This window comes from Toxorhynchites rutilus, chromosome 3 (assembly GCF_029784135.1).
Source record: "Toxorhynchites rutilus septentrionalis strain SRP chromosome 3, ASM2978413v1, whole genome shotgun sequence".
Lineage (NCBI taxonomy): Eukaryota > Metazoa > Arthropoda > Insecta > Diptera > Culicidae > Toxorhynchites > Toxorhynchites rutilus.
The window spans coordinates 107,004,872-107,016,496 of record NC_073746.1 but is presented as its reverse complement, the minus strand read 5'-3'; the positions used below and the strand labels follow the sequence as shown (position 1 = coordinate 107,016,496).

The following is an 11,625-nucleotide window of genomic DNA, read 5'->3' as shown; positions in this document are numbered from 1 at the left end:
TCAAAAAATTGCATTTTCGGTGTTCGGAATTTGAGACAAAAGCGATTAAAAATATTTTTAGTTTTTCACCATAAACATTTATTTGTTAATCAAATTAAAAGTAAGAAAAAAAGGCTCAATTGCATCCAGAAATCAAATTAATTTCGCGAAAATGTATCATTCTGAACAATGAAACACTGTTTAAATGGCCATTAAATGTTCGGAATTTGAGACAAAACGGCAAACTATAAATAACGAATACAATAAATAAGTACGAAAACAAAATCCATATTTTCCACAGGTGTGATATTTTTTCAAAGAAAATATCGATAATCTTAATCGGTCTAGTAGTTTAAAAACAAATTAAAAAATATATCATTTTTGGAAAAAAAAGGGAAAAAATGATTTTTAAAACCATCGGTTATTTTTGGAAAATCATGTCTCAAAAACGACAAAATCACATCTCTGATGTTTTTATGTTATGTAAAAAAACATTAGCTTTCAAGAAAAAATATAGATAAATATAGCTCCATCTAGTACAAAGCCGTGTAAACAAAAAAAAACCCAACACAATTAATAATTACGAAAACTAAATCCAATTTTTTTGCAAGTGTAATATTTTTCCTAAAAAGACTCGCCTCGCTCATTGGCTCTAATTTGATATGTCTACCATCGATATCGGTCAAGTATGTAGTTCAAAGGTTATTAATTTTTTAAAGAAGTAATTTTTGGAAAAAATTATAAAACGGTGATTTTTCGGACCACCCTAATATTTTGCGGTAAGCAACTACCACTTTTCTCCACTATAGTGGTACTCAGATTTCTATGCGACTAGAATCCAATTTTTACGCAAGTGTAAGATTATAAGTATATTTGTGTAATGTGGAAAATTCTGGAAATTTTCTGGAAAAAAATGGAAAAAGAGATTTTTCGGACAGTACTACAATGGAATAGGACACCATAATAAAACATGAAATGTTAAGTTTGAAAAATGATAACACAAAAACGAAAATGTAATTCAAATGTATGTATAAAAACTTCAGCTTCCAAGAAAAAATATTGAAAAATATAGTGCCCTCTATTTTTAACCGTGCAAACTATAAATAAACAATACAAACAAATTACAAAATTCAATTTTTTCGCAAGTGTAATATTTATTCCACAAGTCTAGTTCATTGGTTTTAATTTGATATGTCGATCATCTGAACCGGTACAGTAGTTCAAAAGTCATGATTTTTTGAAAAATACATTTTTGGAAAAAGATACCAACTTTATCGGTTTGGCATGGCATGGCATGGCTGTATATAAATATATTTTCGTTTGTCTCTTTTTACATACTTATCTTTATTATATACAATAAACATTGAAACTACTAACATGACTAATTTTTGTAAACCTACAATTTTGTCTATCCTAAGTATCTCTCCGTTTTGCTTTTTTCTCAATTATTGAGATCAGAACTAAGTTGTACTTAATTTTCCTGTTATTTCATCTTAATTTTATTAAACACCTCATAAAACCATACAAACTTCCATTTTTGTTATGCTCCATATTATAACTTATAGCTTCCAGAACCAGAAAAAAAGGATTTTTTTTGTTATGAATAGGTAAGGTTAACCATTTCACATACAACATCGAGTCTCACACTCGATATGAAATGATGGTGCCAGAACGTACAATATCGAGTCTCTCTCGCGGTACGCTTGGATATCATAAGACGCTAAGAAGCTCAGCATAGTAGTGAAATTACTATCGGAGCGTTTGCATTTGGTCCGCTCTTTTGAAAATGAAATCTTACGGCAAGGGGTTAATTTGCAATATATCCTCTCCCCACAGTGTCCGTTTGATTGGTAGTATCACATCAGCTGAATGTATTTTTCTTCAATGATTGATATTTGAGCAGCAGAAAAGTCACAACATAAACGCTATGACAATTGTCGAACAGAACATTGATGTTAGTAAATTTCATGGTAAAATTTCCAATAAGGATAATCTCCTTCGCAAAGTCTGTTCGGCATTTGGAATAGTTACTCATTAAAATGAATTTAACTTTTTTTAAATACGGATTTCTAACAACTAGATTACGGATATCATCTAAACTGTCAATTTTGAAAAATCTACCAGCATACCATCATAAATAATTTGTAATCAGTATACAGTAGGCTAATTGGGCCTAAAATTGTTCAACACCGTTCTATTACCAATTTTAGGAATCAGTGGCGAGAAGTTATCGATTGGGTACATGATCTCCAATCCATTGAAGAAATGCAGATGGTCTTGTTTCAATGGTTTAATTTCTTAGTAATTGATCTCAGAGCTCCGAAGTCATCGATGGGTTGATTTCCTTTAGATTTGTAGGAGAGACTCTTTCCTCTCCTACTTTCTGACATGAAACGCAAACGATTTTTGCTTTTTAAATTGTGTCGGAATTTAGTAAATACTTATTTCACCAATACAGAAGATTACCAGAAAGTTTTCTCTTATACTTTGTCCTTTGCTTCAGCTGGTTGTACACTGCACAGTATTTTTCTTTGTTGATTCCATTGTATTCACTTGAATCATTTTTGTTCTGTTTCAATGAAACAATGGCTATTATTCACAGGCTTAGAACAATTAACTGCCAGCACTATTTTTTGTGTCCGTTTCACACAAGATCTTAATGAATAATGAAATTCGCAACATTTTAACAGTTCAGCTCATCATTTCTTGGAAGAATTGACAATCTCCTCTGACTCCCTATATTTGTCAAACAGCTTTAAATTAATTTTGAACAATACCAATCCTACATTAACCACACACCCGACAGCTTCAGTTTATCCCTGGAAAACTTGTGGATTAAACGACTTCACATTTTCCAATTGATCGAATTCTCGAAAAACCCTCCAACAGAAACGGTTCCCAATGTAAAACATAACTAGACAAACCCTTGCACGCAATCCACCCGAACATATTCCATATTAACCTGCTCTACTTTGCCTCACACCACCAAACTCCAACATTTATCTTAAAAAGAGTTGACGGCAAACTATGCTTGCCGGTGAAGTTCCAAAACGATTCGCTGACATGTCGAGCAGGCAGGGAGAGATCGATCATCCGATTAGACAGACCTTGCTCAGAGCGCTTGTTTCCCAGAAAACACGGAGAGAAGATTCTCCCGCAAATGGCTGACAAGGGATGAAAGGTGTTTTGCCCATGTCAAAAAAGTGATTTAAATTTCGTTGTGAGATGTGTTCCCCTGTGGCTGTAGAAAGGTAGATGAGAACACATGTTGGCAACGGTCTGTGCTGTCTTTTTTGGTTCCAATGGTAACTAATTAACTTGGTTAACTTCGGTCGGCATTAGGTCGGTCGGTGATGCTTTCGACAGCAGAATTACACAATTTCCAACTTTAACACAAGTGGAGCATAAAGGGAGCCAATGGACGTAATTTTCGATTCCGTTTCAATTGCCCCGTATTTCAGTATTGACCCATTCCAGCGTGACGTGAAAACGTTTTAACTCACTAAAAACAGGTTTTTTCCCGGTTCTATGTATAAATCAAACGATTTCCGAATAGTAAACGATATTTATGTAAAAAAGAGACAATTTCCTACAAGAATTTTTAGTTGGAGAAAATTTTACAGATCAATTCGCTTGTTGCCAGCCCAATACTTTTGTAACACCTGTCTTTTTGCGGTTTCCGACTTTTGAACATTAATGTTTTGTTCACAGTTCCGTCTCAAAACATACAAATAAACTTTGTTCTGTGATTTGTCAACAAAAGATAAACGTGGATTTCTGTATATTCAGTCTTTCGAAAAACTCGCGGAAACTTGGTAAAAATCGGCATGCATTTTGTGACGTGACAATGCGCTCTGTGCGAATAAACAGTCTTCACGAAGCGTTGTCACGTCACACAATCAATAAGTTGTATTGAATAAGAATTTCACCGTATTGTAGCAAGCTATATGACGAATGTCATGCCAACTCGACTGGCCGTTGGCAGCACCTTCTCAGATAGCAGCGAAACGTTGTGAGTGTAAACACATGGGTCTTTTAAGCAATTTTGCATACTTGAAATACTAAAAAAAAAATCTTGGTTTTTTACAAAAAATTATTTAAAAATTTTAATTTATTTTTATTAAAAACTTATACTTTTTAAATTCTTAATATATATATATATATATATATATATATATATATATATATATATATATATATATATATATATATATATATATATATATATATATATATATATATATATATATATATATATATATATATATATATATATTCTTCTTCTTCTTCAATGGCACTAACGTTCTTAGAGGAACTTTGCCGTCTCAACGTAGTATTACTTGCGTCATTTTTATTCTATGCCAAGTAACACGCCTTGAATGCATTCTGAGTGGCAAGCTCTAGAATACGCGTGATCACAGTGCAAGTCGGAGGAAATTTCTTTGACGAAAAATTCCCCCGACCAGAACGGGAATCGAACCCGAACACCCGGCATGTTAGTTGTGACGCTAACCACTCGGCCAAGGGAGCACATATATATATATATATATATATATAGATATAGGCCATTAAATTTTCAACAAATCGTCCATACATCGGAAGGTTTTTTTTGTAATAGGAAATCGATTACTCGCGGTCGACTCGAGTTTAAAAAGGTGCCACATTTTCATTAGGAAAAGTATGGGATGTAAGGAGATGTGTGTTCACACTCGATTCTTAAAACTATCCTTACATCTAATATGTATTTACAATTTAACTTACTCTAATGTTAGTGGGAAGGGAACCGATAAACTTTCAAAAATTTGTTTGATCTTTTTTTATGAAGACATAAATAATTTCATACATTTTGTTCTTTGAGTAAAATCTTATAGATCTGAAAAAGAATTGGAAAAATTGTGATTTTTTTTGAATTTTTTTGCCTTTTTTACAGAAACTTTAAATTTAAAAACTATGAGATCTAAAAAATGTTGGTTAGAGAATGAAATGAGGGACTTTATTTAGGTTTTAATTGAATGAAAAATTATTTCATTGAAAAAAAAATTATGAAATAAATTTTTTTTTCGAAAACATGCGTTTTAAATTATGGAAGAATAGATATGAATAGCACTTACAATTTCCAACAAGCCACCCATACATCGTAAGATGGGCACCTTTACAGAGAAAAAAATATTCAGACAGTAACTTTTTCATTTTTTCTATGAAAAATTACTATTGATATATAACTCGTAACATTTTTACGTATAAATTACCGTGATTTACATGTTCTGAAAACTTTTTTTTGTTTAGAAACATGTCAAGAAAATGTCAAATGCGAGAATTTACACATTTTTTTTGAGGATTCTTCATACAAAAATGCCTTATATTCCAGAAACTATAAAAGATAGAAAGTTGACTTCTTCGACAAAAGTTCATATTTTAATAAGATCTAAAATCTTTGTCGAATACTTCATATCACTATCTTTACTTTGAACTAAATTAAGATTAATTGTAATTTTTTCAAAGAAAACATGAAAAAATTGTTAAAAAATCTGAGAAAAACGAGTTTGAATTTTTAATTTTTTTTTAAAGAATGTTTAAAAAAATGGCACGTTTTTATTTAATCTGGAACAATATTTCATCTTATGACCAGAATTTTTTAGGTATCACAGCTTTTGAGTTACATTTTTTTTGTAAAAAATCATGAAAAATCTTTTGGTTCTTTCCAGAAAGTAGTCCAATTCTTTTTTTGAATGTTTCAAGTATGCACAGTTAAGGGGGTAGTACACTATGAACATAATAAAAAGCGTGTGTTTTTCACGATTTTTTCAAAGAGAAAATAAATTACTATGAATAATCAAATATCACTGTTTTTTTAGGCGTATAGGGAAAAAGCGGTTAAAATGAACACCCTAAAGAAGATGCCCATTTACTGCGTCCACATACTGCTAAAATTTCCGTTCTGCGAAGAATATTATAGCATAACTAACTGTTGTTCAAGATATCAAACGGTTTTTATAATAAAAATAAATAAAAATAGTACATTTTTATTAAAAGTAAATAAGATGTAAAATCGAGCATTTTTTTATCGTGTGGTTGAAATGATCAGATGATGGTGGTAAAATGAACAATTACACATATCATGCTAAATGGGATAGATTTATACGTCGTTCCTTATCTAAATTTGTTTAAATCATAAAATAGTAAGTACATGTATGAATTAAGCTGAGCTTATTCACCGAGAGTAGTAATTAGAATTTACTTATACGTTCGAAGAAGTAGTAAGAACATATTGAGGTTTGGTTTTGGTCGAGGTGGCATATTTTTTCAGGATCAGAGCCACAAAAGGAACCCCTTGAAAAGCAACATTTGATGAGGTAGATCAGCCTTGGAAAACATGACATTTTTAGTCGTTATCCAGTGGTGGCTCATTCTGCCCCAAACAACAAAGTAATTTCGAATGCGAAATAATCACTGAACACAAACAGAATATCTGTTTACCTCTCATTGAATATGTGAACAGTTGTCCAAACTGATGATTTGTCGAATATATCAGGTCGAATAATTTAAATTTCACGGGAAATTCCTTAAATACGATGCGCACAAAATTGCATCAAAATGGCTACCGCGAGAGAAATTTCTGTTTTATTTAAAATTTTTTAATTGTAAAAAATCATGTTTTACAGTTTTATGCATAACAGGGTGTCTTAAACAGCTTCGAATGTTCTAAGAATAGGATAATGAAAAAGTATCAATTTGTTTATAGTTAAATTAACGAAGTTTGAGCACTGGTTCATTTTACCAACCCTGTTCATTTTAATCTCATTTCCCCTATTACTAAACAAACAAAAAATAAATTGGTGTTAATTGGACTGTCCCTTGACGGCGTCAGTGGTTGTATGGTTAGCGTAACAGCCTCACAATCCGATCGGCCTGGGTTCAATCCCAGCTGGCGTCGTTGGGATTTTCTGAGGCGAAAAATCTCTGGTTACGTCTTCCTTCGGAGCGGAAGTAAAAGAAGTTGGCCCGGCTCATGAGTTGTTGAGTCTGATAGGTAGGAACAGGTGGAGTCGCCTCCCTGATGTCGGTGATTGGCACTAAAGTGGCGGAAATAGGCCGACGAAAAATAAGCGAAGATAAAAAAAAAAAAAAAAATTGGACTGTCCCCTGAATAGTTGCAACCGGTTTGTTGAACCCTTTCAGCCAAAACCTTGTTAACTGGTGGGAGTTCTACAAGATTTTCGAGTGGACTGATTTCAACCAATGATTTTTTTTTACGTATTTTCTGTCATCGTACGTAGGATTTTTTTTTAAATATTGATTTTAGACGAAATGGTGACATTTGTAAAAAAAGGGTGTTTTTGCCTCAAAAATCGTGACAGGAAATTTAGTGGAGAGTCTGGGATAAACTATTTCATCAAAATCGGAACTTGCAAAACTGAGTTTCGAGAGAAACGCGTTTTAAATTTTGGATCCGCGCTCCTTACGCAAAGACTTAGCTCCACTAATTGGCTTGTAACTTCGGAACGGAGCATCGGGCAAACCCGGGATAAAAACTACCGTAAAGTAGATATCCCAGAGCACATTTTGAGCAAGAAATTTTTTTTTTATTTTTTACAAGTTTCCATAGTAAAAGTTCTAGCCTCTTAAATGACCCTTGTCTTGACACTCACAACATTTCACTGCTACCTGAGACCAGATGGCATAAAATTCGTCATATTTCATAAGAACACTAGCTGATCTGGCTGATCTGGTTATCAATTTTATGGAAAGTTAGTAAATTGGATTGATTCGTGAATCGCTTCAAAATAATGATAATTCTCGAAAGATTTGAGAGACTGGCCAGCGATGGACTCTATTTTGAGTGAATCTGTAACAGCGTTGTAATTCAGGTTGGCACGTTAATACAGGGAAACTTCGATATAAAGTACCCTCGTTATAACGTACCCTCGATACAACGTCACTCGATATAACGTACATTTTACCTCGATATAACGTGCACATATCCAAAGTGTAAAGGAAAAAAAATTCAATATTTTTTTTTCCTGATAGAACAATGAATTATCTGTAGTGTGATGCTAAAACAAGTTTTGTACCTTCAATCAATCCCGAAATATAGCTGGTTTTGTTATTCCGGATTCTGAATGAATCAAGCTTTAATCAACAGTACGAATGGAAACATCATGAGGAAGGCTGCCTTCATCTTCTGATTGAAGTTATTCATTAACTTTACTAAAACAGCAACACAATAATGTATTATAGACTACGTTTGTGAGTACTTTATTATGCTTCGATATAACGTACAATTCGATACAACGTACAATTTTGAAAGTGAAATGTACGTTATATCGAAGTTTACCTGTACTATAGGTTGAGTGGAGGGTCTAAAATATCGGCTGAGATAAGGCTTGGGTGTACTCAGCTGTCTAGACTCCAAAACCGTCGCACCACCGAAGCATTATCAAGTATCTTATACAGCGAGAAGCTCTTGAAGATTCATGACTGATGCTAATACAGACATTAGGTCATATGAATAAAAACTAAATTCTGCTTTACTTTACTTCAATCGAGCAGTCGAGCAGTGAGATTAAGTTTCTACTACGTTTGGCATGAATAAAATTAACAACTAAGTATTTACTTTTCGAAAATGGATGTTTAGCTGATTTCGTATGAATAAAACAGCATTTATCAAGTATATACAGGGAAACTTCGATATAACGTACCCTCGTTATAACGTACCCTCGATATAACGTCACTCGATATAACGTACACATTTCCAAAGTGTAAAGGAAATTTATTTTCAATATTTTTTTTCTGATAGAACAATGAATTATCTGTAGTGTGATGCTAAAACAAGCTTTGTACCTTCGATCAATCCCGAAATACAGCTGGTTTTGTGATTTCGGATTCTAAATGAATTAAGCTTTAATCAACAGTACGAAGGGAAACATCATGAGAAAGGCTGGCTTCGTCTTCTGATTGAAGTTATTCATTAACTTTACTAAAACAGCAACACAATAATGTATTATAGACTACATTTGTGAGTACTTTATTATGCTTCGATATAACGTACAATTCGATACAACGTACAACTTTGAAAGTGAAATGTACGTTATATCGAAGATTACCTGTACTTCGTAATTATCAAGTGTGCTCATGAGCATACTTTGGATCTGAGAAAACATTCATTCGTTTTGATGTTATATCCGATTTATGTTTAATGCTGCTATCTGCTGCTATTAAAAAATCAAATTTTAAAATTTTCATTCAAATTTTAAAATTTGAAAACTGGCTTCGTGTCTTTTAATCTGATAAGTATTACACTAACGAGATTATGACCCAAACTATGGTCCCTAATTGAAAGTCGCCACCAGACGTCGACATCATTCCTTTGTCACCGCGAATACACGCTTTGTCAAAAGAAAACCTTCTAAAACCAAACCTAAATAATCAGTTGACAGATGTTTGACAAAGTAAAAACTATGTTCGAATTCGAACATGAGTTAAAATGAAATAAGTAAAGTAAACTTTTATTCATACGGATTCAAGTACCTATTGGATCTTATTTTCGATCGGACAAGAGTCTTCTCGTTTTGGTATGCCGATGTTGCATGAAAAAATACATTCATGCATTCATTCATATATTCGATTAATACTGTATATCTGTTGTATAACAAGCCCTTTTTTGCTTTCAACTTGCTTACTGATGTATTTTAATATCATAAAAGATTGTTTTTATAATATTCTTCAAAGATAACTCGAACAGCTAAAATCTTGTAGGTGAATGAGGTGACACCATCAACATTATTCAAGTTATTTTCAAGATAAAAACCGGAATTTTGACAGGATATAATCTAAGAATTTTCAAAAATTTTCAGTCTCTGTTCTCTGTCGAACCGCTTTGCATGAAAACGAATATTCATACCATCATACACGAGCTACTACCTGTCACGAAACGCTTCAAAAGGGAACACCGCTTGTGACATTGCCAATTATTCAGAAGTCAACAGAGAAATAAATTCACTCCAAGAATAATTTCACCACCAAGAATTACCTGCACCATCTCTCACCGCGGCACATTTCCTCCGGCATGCTCAGCAATCATCACTCACACACCGAGCATATTAGGGTAATTCACAACAAATTTTATTCTCCCAGCTTCCTTTTTAGCTGCAATAAATTTGTACTCACCACACGCCTTCCTCATCAGGACACATAAAGTTACGACGTTCGCCTCAAGTCCAACCGACGGCGAAGCCATAAAGCGGCAGCGCTGGGGTAACTGGGGTTGGAAACGTTTCTTACCCGCCGCCGTTTTGTCCATACCCCATACCGACCACGCCCACACATCCGCCGCCGCCTGTGCTGTTTGGGTGTGTGTGAAAACCGGGACGGTCCGACACATCAACTGTGGTTGACGTGACGGCAAAGCTCCTCTGCTGGTGGCTCCTCTGCGGATGATGATCATGATGCTGCTGGGATCCAAGGAGACCTCCTCCTTGACTGATGGTAGTGATGATGATGATAATTTTGTTTGCGTGTTCTTCGCATCCGGGACACATTAGTAATTTCTGTGGCAACTTTTTTTTTCTCTGCTTGCTTCCGTGTTAACCGTTCATCCTTAGATCCCGGGGTGGCGCTGTGTGGTCCTGACATCAGGAAACTCGTTAACCCTGGTCGATTAGGAAGATGTTTTTGAAGCGAGGTGGAATTTTTGGCGAACGTTTCGAATCACTCAAAATAAAAATAAAGTCGATGTTCACTTGCTTACTAAATTTATTTATCTCTCTTATCTGATTTCAAAAATACATTCCTACTATATCACACCCACACAATCGTTCAGGTCACATGGCGCCGTCTTAGCTTCTAGTATCCATGGCCACCGTAGCCACCGGAGTCACCATAACCTCCAGACGGAATACACGGCACGTGGGCTACAGTGGGGGCACAACTCACCAGCAGATTAGCTCCACACTTGGTCGATGGGGCTTTGGCAGGGTAAGTGTGCACCATCGGTGCACCACCGTAACCACCCGAGTCACCGTATCCGCCCGATTTCGGTGGCGGCGCTGCGTATCCACCTCCATAACCTCCTCCTCCGTATCCGCCCTTCGGTGGTTCATATTTGGCCGGAGGGGCTCCGTAATCGGCCAGAGTTCCAACGATGATCGAAAGGATTACCAAAGTGAATACCCTGCTGTTCATGGTGATGAGACCTGTTGATTTTGCTAAACTGCGCTGAACTTGTGCGTGAGTTGATAACCGGACAGTAACTGGGTAATTGCAGCGACTAAAGTGATACTTTTTATAATGTTGGTTGCTCCAGCTGAGGGCTTGTGCGCCGGACAGTCGCTGCGAAAAAAAATCTATGTGCGTTCGCAATTTGAATTGGCACCCGGCGAACCAGATTCCGCTGAAGTTTGCGTATCGAGCGACCAAATTCCGTTTTTTATGTGTTTTCTTTCAAAATGCTGATAAGGAAAAGGTTCGATAGCACATGAAAGGTTGTAAACAAATTGATGTGTTGAATGTAGAATCAATTTTATATTCAGCATTTAACATGTGCATGCTTGCATGCCGATTTTCGATAGAATGGAGATGATTAGTAGAATCAGAACTTGTCAGTTTCTGATGTTAATGCATTTATTCCAACTCAAAGAAAAAGTTGAT

At 34.8% G+C, this 11,625-nt stretch overlaps 1 protein-coding gene across 1 annotated transcript; it reads right to left on the bottom strand.

Annotated features, from left to right (window-relative positions):
- Nucleotides 1-10,713: 10,713 nt before the first annotated feature.
- On the bottom strand, nucleotides 10,714-11,244 carry LOC129776022 (vitelline membrane protein 15a-2-like). The gene has a single exon (XM_055781388.1). It carries the CDS (start codon nucleotides 11,158-11,160, stop codon nucleotides 10,822-10,824), a length of 339 nt encoding a protein of 112 aa, XP_055637363.1. The 5' UTR covers nucleotides 11,161-11,244; the 3' UTR covers nucleotides 10,714-10,821.
- Nucleotides 11,245-11,625: the final 381 nt, after the last annotated feature.

Coding starts and splice junctions, on each gene's coding strand:
- LOC129776022 (XM_055781388.1), bottom strand. CDS start 11,160: ATGAACAGCAGGGTATTCACTTTGGTAATCCTTTCGATCATCGTTGGA.